The 16,639-nt window shown below is 34.4% G+C and overlaps 1 protein-coding gene across 1 annotated transcript in view; it reads right to left on the minus strand.

Moving 5' to 3' along the window:
* The window catches only part of SEMA3C (semaphorin 3C), a 178,791-nt gene extending 164,246 nt beyond the window's left edge, over nt 1-14,545 (minus strand). Inside the window, exons 1-2 of the mRNA XM_043588705.1 lie at nt 13,657-14,545; nt 11,437-11,577 (exon numbers count right to left, since the gene is read on the minus strand). Coding sequence (XP_043444640.1) covers nt 11,437-11,539 — 103 coding nt within the window. The 5' untranslated portion in view covers nt 11,540-11,577; nt 13,657-14,545. The remainder of the gene's footprint in view (nt 1-11,436; nt 11,578-13,656) is intronic.
* Between the last annotated feature and the right edge of the window lie 2,094 nt (nt 14,546-16,639).

The following is a 16,639-nucleotide window of genomic DNA, read 5'->3' on the forward strand; positions in this document are numbered from 1 at the left end:
TCTACAGTTATCCTTTGTCTGAGCTCAAACTTGTTTCCACAGCCACAAAAGAAGACCTTACCCACAGCAACGAAATAAGCATGTTCCACAGTTGTAATTCCCTTAACCTCACCTGGGTGAATCTGAAATTAAAGGGGCGATTAGGGACAGTGTAGAGAATGAATTTTATCTCCTTTATTTTCAGGAAGGATGGATGTTCTAAAAGAAAAGCAGAAGTCTACTGTGACACCTTTAACATGATAAAGTGAGTTTACAGAATGCCTGAGAAAAATGTTCTTTTAATTGTGATTTTGTGAATCTTAAAACTAATTCTAGCAACATCTACCAAAATGGCTCTGGCTCTGGCGTCTGACTGCTTGTGTTTTAATTGTGTCCTTTTCCATCCCTGTGACCTCAGGCAAGTTACTCTTGCGGAATCTCCATTTTATGAGGATAAAAATAGCACCTAACTCACAGTGTTGTTAAGAAAATTAAAAATAATGCCTGGCACAAAGGCAATATTAATGTTAGTGATTATTATATAAATGCAAATACATAACCAAAATTATTTTGTAAAAACATAAGATAATATCCATGAAGAATGGAAAAATGCATATCTTTATTTCTAAGTATTCTTCTAAATCAAATTACAAAGAAAGGTATGTGACATACACTTTCAATCTACATATGTGAGTAACACATCAAAATATTTAATCAACATGTGAATGAGTATAAATCAGGCTATCTAAAATAAGCAATCTATAGATTCAATGTAATCCCTATCAAAATACTAACAGTATTTTTTTCTTTATCAAGATACCAGTAGTATTTTTCACAGAACTACAGCAACAAATCCTAAAATTTGTATGAAACCACAAAAGACCCCAGATAAACAGAGCAATTCTGAAAAAGAAGAAAGAAACTGGAATTATCACAATCCCAGATTTCAAGATATACTACAAAGCCATACTAATCAAAATAGTATGGTACTGGCAAACAACAGATACAAAGATCAATGGGACAAGATAAACAATGCAGAAATAAACCCATACTTATATGGTCAGAAAGAAAACAAGAATACAATGGGGAAAAGACAATCTCTTGAATATATGGTGTTAGGAAAACTAGATGACACATGCAAAAGAATGACACTGGACTACTATCTTATACCATAAACAAAAATAAATTCAAAATGGATTAGGGACCTAAATGTGAGACCTGAAACCATAAAACTCCTAGAAGAAAATATGGGCAGTAATCAGTCTTAGCAATATTTTTCTGGATCTTTCTCCACAACCAAGGGAAACAAAAGCAAAAATAAATAGGATCAAATCAAACTCAAAAGATTTTGCACAACAAAGGAAACGTTCAACAAAATGAAAAAGCAATCTACCAGACGGGAGAATATATTTGCAAATGACATGTCCAATCAGAGATTAATATCCAAAATATATAAAGAACTTACACAACTCAACACCAAATAAATAATCCAATAAAAAGTGAGCAGAGGGGATCTAGATAGACATTTCTCCAAAGACATACAGATGGCCAACAAACACATGAAAATATGCTTGACATTACTAATCATCAGGGAAATACCAACCAAAGTTACAATGAGCTATTACTTCATAACAACCAGAATGGCTAGCATTACAAAGACAAGATAGAAGTGTTGTGCAGTGCTGAGAGGAATGTAAATTGGTGCAGCCGTTAGGGAAAACAGTAGAAGGGTTCCTCAAAAAATTAAAAATAAAAATACCATATGACCCAGTAATTCCATTTCTGGGTATTTACCCAAAGAAAACAAAAACACTAATTTGAAAAGATACAGGTACTCCTATGTTTATTGCAACATTATGCACAATAGCCAAAATATGGAAACTACCTAAGTGCCCCATCAATAAATGAATGGATAAAGAAGATGTGGTATAGACACACACACACACACACACACACACACACACACACACACACTGAAATATTACTTAGCCATAAAAAGGAATGAAATCTTACCATTTGCAACAACATAAATAGACTTAGAGGGCATTATGCTAAGTGAAATAAGTCAGACAGAAAAAGACAAATTCCGTATTACTTCACTTATACACAGAATTTATAAAGCAAAACAAATGAACCAACAAACAAAAAAACAGAGACAGACTCATAAATACAGAGAACTCTCCTCCAGAGAGGAGGGTGGGGGGGATGGGCAAAACAGGTGAAAGAGATTAAGAGGTGCAAACTTCCGGTTATAAAATAAACAAGTTACAGAGATGAAAAGTACAGCATAGGGAATAATATCATAAATAGCATTGTAATAATGTTTTGTGGTGACAACTGTTCACCACATTTACCATGGTGAGCACTGAGTAATGTATAGAATTACTGAATCATTATGTCACACATCTGAAATTAATATAACATTGTATATCAATTATATTTCAATAACATTAATTAGTTAAACCACCTAGCATCTCTTGATAGCTCAAGAGTTCAGTCATAATTGTTTCCACGTATCTATGGATAATCATGGACTACGACACATTTTCTCATGGAATTGTTTTGATCAGATGACTGAATAAACATAGCACAAAACACTCACTCTTAATTTCAGGTCATTGGAGCATCTCAGCTTTGTTCTCAATTTCAGGACCCTTGTACGTTTTTAAATGGCTTAATATCACAGCATCATCTTTTGGCAACAGATTTAAGATTAGAATGTGACAAAACTCACCCAGAATAAGAATTACTTTTTTATGCCAGGAAAATAGGAGTTTCCAACTTTTTTCTAAGAATCTTTACAAGAAGACATCATTGTAACATATTTCTATCCTAATACTTCTCAAGGGACATTCTTTGCACTACTTAAAACTTCCCCAATTCAAGGCTGTAAAAGATATTTCATTTTATTTTGACTACTAAGAGTCCTGAATCAATATATATTACAGGGAAAAACAGACATGAAATTTCTCAGCAATTTCTTCTCATCTTATGTTCTCAATGTGTTTATAACAGTTTTAACTTGCTCTTGTATCATAAATTTAGTGCTGCTCTACTTAAGACTCTTTATGATTTAGGTAATGTCCCGCTCATAATTGTATTTATCAATCCCTTCCTGATTTTAAAGACACTCTCACAGGGGAAAAATGCAGAGTTTTATTCACAGAGCATTCCTTGTTGAGTCTGAGTTTATTAAAACATAAATAGTTTATGTTATTAAAGATGTTTAATTGGCATTTAACTGAAAACGTCAGAAGGGGAATTAAAACAAACTGTATTAACACAAGTTTTCCCAAGAACTAAATATTTCAGAAGATTCAATACAATCAGAAGGAGCGTTCTCCAAGATTAATGGAAAAATCAAGAACAATTGGCTTTATTTTTATCTCTTGGGCAACCATAGACAAACTGTTTTCAACAAATGTGCCTTGTAATGTTAATGCTACCAGAGTTCATAAAGACACAATTTATTATTTTGAGTTTATTGTCCAACAACAATTCATTTAGCTCACTAGTTCCCAGGGGTCCTTTTATTTGTTGTTTAATTATTATGCTTCTTGTCAAATGAGGCAGGTATTAAAAGATAAAAGATGTTTTGTAAAATTTCGTCATCTTTCATTTATATACTATCGATGACCTGGAGACTTTGACAATTATATTAATGAAAATTTCAGCACTGAAAGAAGGAAAAAAAGCATCAAAGTAAATAACTGAAAGAACTTATAATCCTATGCAAGCTAAGTCCCTACACTTAATATACTTGTTTCCCAGTATAACTCAGACTGACATTTTTATGTTTTTAAAACCCTGTTGTGCACATGTAAATGTAAAAGTCAACCTTGAGCTGAAAAACTGGCCAATATTAGCTAAGGAAAAATGTATCCAAATGGTAGAATCTTTAATTTTTTAATTATCATTTTCCTTTTGAGTTTAAAGCCATGAGTCATAGGCTTCAATGGGGTGGAAAGCAGTTTAGTAGTAGGGGATCTTTACTGTTCTATTGAACACCAGCAAAGAATTAATAGCAGTCACAAATAATCGACTTTTTTGCCATGTATTTATAAGTCAATTTATTTTTGAGTTTTCACTGCCTTAAATATTTCCATGGGCATCTTGATAACTCATAAGAGTTTCAAGCCAAGAGAAAACCTGAAGTAGAGCCAGACTGCTGTCTATTCAATAAAATGATATTCAGGTTTTTCGAAGCCTGTGGAATATTGAGTGCATCCTACTTCTTTATTTTATATTGTGTTTTGAGTGTGTGTGTGTGTGTGTGTGTGTGTGTGTCCCAGGCTTCTTTATTTAAGAGCAAAGTGATGAGTGATGTGGGGATATACTACTTCTTTATTTCTGGATATTATGTTTCTAGATCTAAAAGCATGCAAATAAAAATCATAATCTAATATTCATCAGGATTACTTAAAAATGTCTGATATCTTAGACATTTGTAGTAGAGAGACAAAACATGCACATGACTGAATTATTGCCTTTATGGCAACAGAGGTGGAACTGTGTAATTTTGGGTAACTCCTGAATTGCAGTTGAAACCCAATCTTATAAACAAACAAGAAATTTTGCTATTTCAGTAACTTAATAATATAAATACTCATTAGATAATATAAGATAAACTAATTCAGTAAATAATTCTCAACTGAAGTAGTGAATTTTGCGGTGCCTGGGTGGCTCAGTCAGTTAAGTGTCTGACTCTTGACTTCAGCTCAGGTCGTCATGATCTTGTGGTTTGTGAGTTCCAGCCCCAAATCTGATTCCAAACTGACAGTGCAGAGCCTGCTTGGGATTCTCTTTCTCTTTCTTTCTCTCTGCCCCTCCCTGGCTCTCTGTCTTTTAAGATAAATAAATAACCTTAAAAAAATTAAATAATAAAATAGTGAATTCAGGTTCTGTTAACTTGTTCACATAGAAAGTATTCCAAAGAGCAAATATTCCTGAATAATTTTCAATTTATTCATCAAAAGAAAAAGGGTAAAAAATAAAATATATTATTTAACAGCCATTACTTTAGGAGCATGTATATAACCTATACTTGGTATTTATATGGATATATTTACATTTGTATTTTATTTTATGGGTGTATTTATACAGGTATATTTCATATCAAGGTACAGAAGTGGATCAGAAATTATCCTGATTTAATTATCATGACTCCCTGCCTTCCTGAGGCTTTATGGTACTCTTTTTTTTTTTTTTAAAGCTTGCTTATTTATTTATTTATTTATTTATTTTTAACATTTATTCATTTTTGAGACAGAGAGAGACAAAGCATGAACAGGGGCAGGGCAGAGAGAGAGGGAGACACAGAATGGGAAGCAGGCTCCAGGCTCTGAGCTATCAGCCCAGAGCCCAACGCGGGGCTCGAACTCACGGACCGTGAGATCGTGACCTGAGCTGAAGTCGGACGGTTAACCAACCGACTGAGCCACCCAGGCGCCCCTTTATGGTACTCTTAAATGTCCCAAGAGTGGCAAATAGTTAAATGCAATTTCAAGCCATCCATTATGCCATGACAATCATAAGAAGTAAACTAAGTAGATGGAGTTCTTATTAAGTTCAAGCTTATCATGAAAAATTGGACTTTCAAAAAAACCGAATCTTAAAAAAAATAATGCATTTGTCATTACTTTAAAAGTCTAGACATATCTAGACATGCTAGACATACTAGCTTATATATATGCCAACAGTATTAAGATTTAAGGCAACATCCCTGACAGGCCACCGATCAAGGCCCTTTGGATGGCTGTGTATATATGAGATCTCTTCCTTTTTATATAAAACACTATGCTTCCAATCAAAACACACACAAAAAAACTCAGGGGCACCTGGGTGGCTCAGTCAGTTAAGCGTCTGACTCTTGATTTCAGCTCAGGTCATGATCTCATGGTTGGTGAGTTCAAGCTCCTTCTCGGCTCCTCACTGATAGTGTGGAGTCTGCTGGGGATTCTTTCTAGGCCTCTCTGCTACTTGTGCTCTCTCTCTCAAAAATAAATAAACTTTAAACACACACACTCAACAACTTTCTGGAAGAAAATATCTAAAATCTATAGAGAAGAAGGTCTATTAGGGAAGAAAATACAATAATTATGAGATTTGAGAATTACCTGGAAAGGGTAAATATAAACGTTGAATTCCCAGACAACATTGAATCTCTGTATAATGTACAATGTAGGAAAAGGTTGTAACTAGATGGAAAATATTTGACCATCAGCAATGTACCAGGATATGAGTCTAAAGTTACTCATCCACAAATTAACCAAAATTTTTCTCCCATGATGCTTTTACCTTAATGCTATGATGAAGAAATTTCGTGTTCTACCTAGTCTCTATCATTATTTTAAATTAACTAAGATTCACTGAAGCATGTTTATAGTGTACCAAGGCTCTACTGGTTGGGGAGGTACACTGGTTAAGAAGTATCAAAATTTATGTTAATTCAACATTTATTGAACAATAACAAATGGCAGTCTCTATGCTAATTGGGGGGGACTAATTATAGTACAAAAGAAGACCATATTTGTACCCTAAAGGAATTTATAAATGTTAACTCAATTAAAGTCATTCTTTGTGTATTTTAACAAGATGCACACTATAACCACACAATACATTTTACAAATTTAATTCATTTCATTTTCAAAACAGTTCTATGAAGTGTGTGTCATTCCCATTTTACAGATGATAAAATTCTGGATTAGGGAGATTAAGTAACTACCCCAATGTAGCATTCCCCAGAAAGTAGCAAGCAACTATGATTTAAAATCAACTCTGTAGGACTTCAAAATCTGTGAACTTTTATAAATTGTTTAGTTTTGTTCTGTCCCTTGCCCAAGTCCTTCATACAAAATGTTCTTGAAAGCAATGAGAGGAATTACTATAGAAGCCTTCCTTAAAGAAGATGCTATTATTAAAAAAAACAAAACAAAACAAAACAACTAAGCTTAAACATCATAAAAATTTAGGGCAATAAAGAGTCTTAGAGTTTAGTTAGCCCCCAAATTTTTTAACTGGTTGGGAGAACTGAGGTCCTGACAAAGTTTCAGAATTAATTACTGAGGAACCAAAGTTTGAAAACTCTGTTATTTTTTCCACAGAAATGCTGTTCTCACTATACTGCACTGCCAATCAAATGTCCATACTTTTACATACATCAAAAAATATATGTTTAGACATGTTTCCTAATATTTTAACAAAAACTTCCCAGAGGTCATTGGAATCATGACAAACATTTTCCCTACTTAATTGTAATTAAAATTTTGTTGGTATTTTTCCTTATACAAAAAAGACAGAAGTTTTATGTACAAAATTCATTTCAGAACAATAATTATTACCAAAAATAATTGGTGATATTTTGTAATGGAAAAGAGGTCAGTTCATCAGGAGGCATAACACTCTTAAATAGGTCAGTATTAAAAACAGAAATTCAAAAACATGAAGTAAAAACTGATAGACCTGAAAAGAGAAATAGACAAATCCATAATTATAGTTGGAAAGTTCAACTTCTTCTGTAAGTAATTCAAAGAATAGGTAGACAGAAAATCAGTAGGGATATAGAAAACAACAAACCATCAACTGACTGAATCTAACTGGCATTAATAAAACATTCATGCAATAAAAGCAGAATACAGATTCTTTTCTATGTAGGCTACATTCAGTGTCATAAAATGATTTTTAATAGTTTTTTAGAAAATCAGAAGCATATTATGTATGTTCTTTGACAACAAGAAACTGAATCAAAGATCTACAACAGAAAGATATATAAGAAATACACAAATATCTTCAAATTATACAACATATTTCTGAGTAATTTGTGAGTAAAGAAAAAGTAAGAGGAACAATTAGAAGACATTTTGAACTGACTACAAATCAAAACAAATTTTATCAAAATATGTGGAGCACTGCTAAACAGTGTTTCAAGGGAAATTTATAGCACAACTGCTTACATTAGGAAAAAGTTCTCAAATCAGTGATCTAAGTTTCCATGTTAAGAATTTCCAAAAAGAAGAGTAAATTAAGCACAAGACAAGAATAAGATAATTTCATTTTTGAGCATAAACCAAGGAAATATTAAACAGAAAAACAATAAGAAAAAAAACACAACAAATCCAAAAGCTGATTATCTAGAGATCAATAAAAAGAAAAAAATGATTTCTACAGCAGTCAGAACATAAAGGAAGTAGATGTAAATTAATAATATCAGAAATGAAGAAAAAGACATTACTACAGATCCTACAGGCACAGCGAGGATAATAAGGTAATATTATAGATGACTTTATGTCAACAAATTTAACATTTTAGATTCACAACCTAATTACTAGGTGAAAAATAATCTTATTTTGAATCTACCTCATTTTTAAACAGAAACAATGCTTAACATATTTAACTCAGTAATCATGTTTTATATCAATTCAAATATAGACAATATGTCCATTTTTCTCAACCTTAGAACCCTTTTGTAAAATGACATGTAACTGATGCTTTTTGTCAAACTATAGTATCAATTCCTGGCTATGTAAAATACTACATGCTAAAGTCTCTACTGGATAAAGGCAGAACCATTTCAACAATGCTTTCCCTTTTATATTAACAAGCAAAACAAATTTGTCTATTGAATATATGTAGCCTTGACTTATCTTATGACCCTTATAGATTCCAAAGATTTTCTGAGAAAAAAATTACAATGACAATAATGCTATGAAATGTGAATCTGTTAAACCACCAGATTTTTTTAAACAAAAATTCAACTTAATCAAAAGGTATTTCATGAACTTTATATTTATTTGAAAAGCTATTTGGCATAAAATTAGAATGATAACAATTATAAAATGTAATATCTAATACGAACCACAGTTTTTTTAACATGCAAGATTTAGTTTGTACAAATGTAACTAATTAATAACATCTGAAATACATTCTCCCACAGGACTGATGACCATCTGGTTGACCTTACACTAGATCAATAGGGAAGGCAAATGTGTAAATCAATGTTTCCCAAATGTTACCACTGCATCATTCTACTACAAGAAGGGATAAAACTTGGATGTAAGAAGAGATCTCATTTCACACATTTTAAAATTGACTTTGTTAATTGGACTGTAAGGCAAGACTGAGAGGATTCTTCTAAAGTTCCATCCAGAAAGAGACTGGCAGAAGACCAAGTAATGGTGAAGGAAAATAATTCAAGACAAAAGAGTCAGGAGGCAAGGAAATTCTGAGAATATAAAGACACAGATGATATAATCTGATGTTATTTGAATTTCCTCAGAATCATTTTCCAACTCATAATATTTGGCTGAAAAATAGTGATAGAAATTTTGAAATAAAAGCATACACCATATGTATTTTAATTAATATATGTTCATATATGTGTCAACCCTTACAAAGTTCTATATTTTGATGTAAAGAGTAAACCATTTTGGAAGAAATTTAGCAACTTATTGTGATATACAGAAAAGTTGTAATAAAATGGGAAACTTTAAATAATAAGAAATTTGGAAAAGGTACACTGAAACAGGTACACTGTCTAATCTATTAAGAAGAGGATGATGAGCTGATTACAATTTATACCTTTTAACAATTTTTTTTGTCCAAGGTATTTTTCCTATGATAATATGTCTAAAATATAGTTCACTTCAGGTGTTTTTTGTATTAATTTAGAAATTATGGAGTTTCATTATTTGTTCTCCCTGTTGATATATATCTTTAATACAAATAAAGTGATACTCTGTATCTCTGATTATTTCCTAGCATGACTCTTCAGAAAAACAAAATATCAGGGATTGGTAGAAATCTCAGATCAAAAGCTTATCTCATCATGCTGTACTCTACATATGCTATAAATTAAGGTAAGTCTCATTCTGCAAGAATCTGTTTTGACTTTGAGAGCATTTAAAATATTAGACATGGAGTATTTTAAAAATCCCATCACAACTTCTAGTCACTTTATATATAGTAGTTACTGTCCTACTTAGTATTAGTTTGGTTTTAAAAGATTATACTAATTAATTTCTTCTGTAAAAGATAAACTGTAAAGTCTTTCAAATATGAAATTGATGGATTATCTCTGGTGATACACATGCTTTTACAGTTTACAAATTTTGGGTTAAGTTTAGGTTAAAAAAAAAGTTTGGTCAGTTTTGATGTATTAGAGAGAACAGGTTCAGATAACTAACCTGTGGGACCACTCCATCTTTCTACATATTGGGAGACATATAGAAAGAGAAATTGTACTACACCCTAATGCCTTTATTTTTCATTTGATTAGATATTTCATAGTTCTCAACTTGGAAGAAAAGGTATAAGTAGACTACAAGATGTTATAGTAATCAAAAAAAAAAAAAAAGACACTTCAAAGGGTCTGTTTTCCCTTTCTTCATAACTTGACAGCCATGGGTTTTTAGTGGAATGACTGGCTTAGAGGCTAAAGAAGCAATTAGAAGGTCACACACTCTAAGTTCTAAATAAAGCTCTTTCAGTGCTTATCATAACCTTGGGGAAAGCCCTTAGTGACTTAAGAAGGAAAGAAAAAAAATAAGATATCCATGTGACTGATAAGTGTCAGTCATACTGCTGTTTGAAATTCAAGATAATAGAGTGTTTCAAAGACACTGCTATAGAAAGTTCTGAGAGTATACTGTTTCTCAAGTAAAATAAAATATGCTCAATGACACCAATGTTTATGAAGAACTTAAATTGAAAGAAGTAATAAAAATATAAATAACCTTTATTGGCGAGATGATCTTCCTGATCTATTTCTTATCCCATATGTCCAATTAGTATGGGTTATGTGACTGACAAAAATCATCCATCTGTAAGTTGTTTGAACTATATACATCAAAGCTCATGGATACATTTGGCAAACCATTTCCTCAGAGGATCTTACACCTTTTACATTTGTGGAAATTTGAAATCACGCCAATTTTCCCAAACTTCTGAAGAAAACATTTGTACACAACAGCAGTCAAAAACATATTTCCAACTATTCTTTTAGATCCTTTTCAATTAATTAGGAGATTTTGCCAACCTCAGGAATGCCTTTTGGAAATGGAAAAAAACACCATTAGAACAACATATGGAGAAACAAGTTTGGAGGCCAAGACCAAAACTTATGAAGAAAAATTTTAAGTAATTAAACTTGCATAGACTTCTCTGCTGATGAGCACTAGCACATTGAGGGTGTTTCTCAAACACCAGGTGACTATTAAGAAGAAACTTCAAAAAGGGTAGAATATACTTCAAGCATTTTCATAAACACATGTAGTAGAGAGCTTTTGCCTATGAACACATAATTTAAAATAGCCATGTCCTCCAAAAAGCAGCCCAGTAAATATTTTTAAAATTAATCAACATTCAATAATATTTTACTGTGTTTTATTATTAATGTTTGAATCTGGATGTGAAATTTTTAAAAAGACTTCAAATAACATTTTTCCAGAGTATTTATCTTACCATCAAATGTTAAATAAACTCTTGCTTGGGGCTGAGACGATCCTTTTACACTGATAGAACAAACAAATACTCCAACCAACACGAAAATTGCCTGGACTGCCATTTCTTCAGATTTGCAAATTAATATCCAAGAGAAAATACCTTTAAAAGAGAGGTAACAAGTTTGTTATATTTCATTTCACATTTTAGGAGCATACACGTACGTGTGTGTGCATGTGTGTGTGTGCGTGTGTGTGTGCGTGCACACACACACACACACGCACACACACATAACTAGTGATCTAGACAGAGCACCTTATTCACAAAAGATGTATCTGGACTTTTACAGTCATGCAAACAGTAGGAGGTGCTCTGACTTTGTTGCTTCGATGTGAAAAGTTGGATTTAATTCATTTATGTCTGGAAGTCTTTGCAAAAAGAGAAACTGTTTCTTTTTCCAGGAAATAATGCTAATCTTAAAGCAGAAAAAGCAGCTAGGAAAAAGGTATTGATTCCCAAAGGAAACTCCATATTTAAACTTGATCTAATAATCACATAACATTGAAAAGACTTGAGAATGGTACCAGTGGGTATTAGATGAAAACTTGTCTTTCTACCATAAATATTGTAGTAGCAAGAAAAAGTCACATGAAAAATCATGCATACCCACTTGCTTCCACCCTCATTGGCTCTTTTGGAGTAATATCTCTGAAATGTTTCTACACATAAATCTATGTGTGCTCAATCCCTGACCACTGAAATCACTCAAATTAGTTATCTGCCAATTTATACAGATGACCATGCAGCTGTTAAATGATGCAGATGAGGTAACCATGGACTAGTGCCAAGTTCAAACCAATGACTTAGTGGTGAGCAATCCACTGAACCATGTATCCCTCAATGCATATTTAAAATAAATCAACCAGAAAGCAAGCTGTCAAAATTCCAAAAGATAAATCAGAGACAGAAGCATTACCTTTTGAAACTGTAGCTATAAAATTGATACATGCTATTAACTAATGTCTGAATACTAAGGAAGATCAGGTAATGGGTAACTAGAGATCTATCTACAGCAGCTCTAGTGGCCACAATATGCAAAACAAACTCAGGACCATGAAAGAAATCCTGTCATTTTGAGTCTAATATAGTTATACAATAAAATGACAGAGTTTAATCTAGAAATGTTTTACAGGTTACAACAATGCTAATCTTCAGTATTATATGGTTATTTACATTAAAATCTTAACACTTTTATTTAAGAAAGAAATGCCACTAAAAATTGAAAAGACTACTTCACTAACACAGAAGAAAAAAAGTATTATATTAATTAAACAATTAAACTGAACACGCCATGTTGAACAATTGAAACATTTTAAACAGTGGATTTCCTAGGTGGTACATATGTCATAAGACTTAGAAACAAAACTGTCTGCCTCTTTTGCCACACAGATGGGAGGAAACCTTAGAGATGTTTGTACTGGTAATTTTCAAACGAAACAGTTTCTTCCTGCTTCCACAACCTCTTCACCTTGTCATCCCTAAATTAACTTAGAAGAAAACTGATTTTATAGGATAACTTTCCCTTAATGATTTGCTCCCTGGTTTTGTTGACTTTATAATTAAACCAAAAAAAAGAAACAAAAAGCTATAAATATGCCTAACCTTCCTCACTTCATTAAGCAGGCAGATAATTACACATTTTTACGTATTGCTTTATCAGTGTCTTATCTGACATGTCTCACCAAAAGAGACATGTGCTAAAAATTGAGAAGAATAATAGTGGAGATGAAATGACAGGTCAAATGAAGTAAGTATACAGAGCAATGTGATTTCAAGTCTACCTAGCCTAGTGACTGAAAGCCAAGTGTCTTACACGTGCCCGCCCCCCCCTCCCCCCATATAACTTCCCTTTAACTCACTTAGACATGCTGTTTGTTGTTTTCACTTCTGATGGAACACTAACAACATGTAAGAAAAGGAATCTTTTATGTCCTCTCGAGCAGTTCTACATCAGAAGGCACGGAAATACTCCACTTTAAGCTCTCCGCAGGTGTCACAATCTAAAGAAAACTCAAGCAGGGCTCTCAGCAAGGGAAACACTTCCCTGACAAACTGCATGTGCTCTTTAGAAAATGTCCAGACTCAAGCACACCGATGTGTAAAAAGTCGATACGCAGAACCAAAAGTTATGTTTGGTATTTTGCTAAATGTGTAATGCTGAAAATAAGGAACCTAGCTTACCGAGATGGGAAGAGATCAGCACGGAAAAGTCATCAATTTGCTACCGGTGCGGCTCCGCGAGTGCCTCTCTAGTCTTTTTCCCAGAAGACCTTAATTTCTAGAGCGTCCCAGCGGTGAAATTCTTTCTTCCCGGTCGTCTGAGTTTCTTTGTAAAGGAATCCTCAGCGTAGCAGTGCCGCGGCACCGGGAGCTCGACTCCGCGTCGCTCAATCAAGCACCTCGGAGTGAATGGAAAGTGGCCGGGCACCGGGGGCGAGCGCTCGGGTGTCCGATTACAGCGACGCGGCGCGCGGCTCGGGCTGCCCGGGCGCGCCGCCCAGCCGGCTAGCCTCACCCGCCCAGCACACCCGCCGCATCTCCGCCGCCGCGAGGCCCCACCCAGAGCGCGCCCGCGAGAGGGTGGCAGGGAGCCGCGAGGGCGGTCGGCGGGCGAGCGGCCGGCAGGGCGGGGCGGGGCCCAGCCCGGGACCCGCTGCCGGGAGACGCAGGAATGCGTCGCTGCAGGCTAGAGGTCCAGCTGCCCGAGTCCGCTCCTCTCGCGGTCCGCGGCGGAGTGAGCAACTCACAGGGTGCGCTCTAAAGCTTTGGTTTGTTACCGGCAGCTCTTGGAAGGCATACAGGATTTGCTTAGCCATAAATATCAAAGTGCAAAGCAGCTTTCTTGCCAGAAAAGGATCACTGCATCCTTTTAAGGCAAAGAGATGCGTTTTTAAAAGGGCACGGGTGTTATCCTTTTCCTGCTGAAGATTTTCTAAAACCGGTAGAGATAAACCAACTATCTCGTCGCAGTTTATCCTTTTAATGGGTATTGTTTCCCATTGCGTTTCCTTAATATCCCTAAGGCAGTAATTCTGTTGACCTCTCCACATTGACTCCTGTCCAGTACTCTTCCCTCCTGGATAGATGTTCCCTCAAAACATAATTACAAGAAATTCCTTAACAATTTTGTGGAAGAAGGCTGTTCTGAACCATGCCTGGAGAATAGTTTACAAACTCAAAGGTATATTTCCAGCACTACTTTCAGGAAAACTGGCTACAGTCTGGAACTGGCTTTAATGTGTAAGTGAAAATTATTTCTACGGACCACAACGGACTACATAGTTGAACAGCGGTAGAAATGAGCTTTGACCCCCATAAAATGAGCAGGTACTTGTTTAAAAACCACTTTGGGCTACAGCAGCCCACAGATGTCACTGTATGTAGAAAATATGGAATATGATTTCTCCAACTTGTTCTTTATATATATATATATTTTCATTTATGAAATAAAGCAGATCACCAAATTCTTAAAAATTGTATCACAGAAAATACTTCTGGGGGTGAAAAATCATTGCTGGTGTGGGACAGTCGAATTAAAGTTCAGGTAAGAGGAAGTGAACAGGTGATTAAGGCGTTTCTTCCGTGTGTCTAAGCACCACCTGTCATGTCCTGTCGACATAAACATGCCTAACTCTGTATAGATGAGCTATGAAGGGATGACATCAAATGCAATTTTAAGAGTTCAAAAGAATGTAAGTTTAGAAGTTCAAAATTATATTCCAGGGCAAATATTATCAAATGTCTATGTTTATGAAGGAAATTACTGATTCAATGGATGGGGTGTTTAAAAGTTTAACACAGCTGAACTGTTTTTGTGATGATTAGTGCAATAAAAGTATGAGCAGCTCCTTAACATAAGTTTTAGTAATGAATTTCATCCACCAAACATCTGACAGTTTTAAAAGGCAGATGCAAACATGAATAAGCACCAATGAATAAGCACATTTATCTGAAGTACTTCTAAAACTGATTAAGACACCATATACAGAGCACTATTATCTTGCCAGTGATGTCTGAGTCATAAATTAAGGAAGGAGAAGAAGAAATCATTAGAGAAGATTGCTGTGAACCTTCACACAAAGTATATATTTGTTAATTTGGAAATGTGTAGCCACTAGACACTGATTAATTTGTAAATCGATGTAAGGTAGAATATATTTATACATTTTATCTTTAAGTTCCAGGGAACCAAGATAAAGAAATGCAAAGTGGAATGCATGTCAAATGCTGTTTTTACAAGGAAGTTTACTACCTATCTCAGTTTACAAAAATCCAAAGAATTAACTCCATGTTTCACACATATTCACAAGGCTTTGGAAACGATGACAAATAGCTTAGGTTTAGTCGCAGACGATGCAATTTGTGTTGTGATTCTGTCTTGTGTAAATAAACTTCTTTTCAATGTACTTAACTGAATACATTTTGTTTAATACTGAGACATTTAATAGTATTTGCTTAGTACTGAGATATTTACCATTGGCCTCACCTCAAAATAAGTCATGAAATTATTGATAGGCATTAAGCCAAGGCACATTTAATTAGTGCTCATGCCTGCCTGAAACTTGGGCCATACAGTGAAATTTTAAGAGTGGCAATAGGTGCCCCTAATAAGATTTCTCTCTGCCCCCATTTCTCCAAACTACTCAGAAACCTAAAACACCTTAATAAAACAGGACCTTTATATAAGAAATATTGGTGGCCAGTGCCACTTGCCTAGGCTGGGTCTTTCCCTAGACATGGGAAACAATATGAGCTAATTCAGTGAGCTAGTTTGGGACAGGAGGACACTGAATAGATCCATAGGAGTAATGACACAATTCAATTTAGAGGCCACAAAGTTTGCCCTCATCAAAGTATCTTGGGAAAAAACATCCAAGTTAACATATTTAGAATCAGTCTCATTAAGATGTTAAAGAAATGGTGTGGTGTCTTATACACTGAAGTTTCTCTGCTGTAGTGGCCTTATTTTTAATATTTTATATTTTTGATGGTCCTGAAAGAAGCCATTTAACTGTTGGACTGATTTTGAGTGATGTACCCATCTTTCGTTTATGAGTTGTGCAGCTATGAATTCTCGTTTCAAATTTACAGAACGTAGACTGTTTTCAGATTTTTCTCCATCATATAGATGAGCTATATGAATCAACTTTATCTAACAAAAGAA

The sequence above is a fragment of the Prionailurus bengalensis genome, chromosome A2 (genome assembly GCF_016509475.1).
Source record: "Prionailurus bengalensis isolate Pbe53 chromosome A2, Fcat_Pben_1.1_paternal_pri, whole genome shotgun sequence".
Classification (NCBI taxonomy): Eukaryota; Metazoa; Chordata; class Mammalia; order Carnivora; family Felidae; genus Prionailurus; species Prionailurus bengalensis.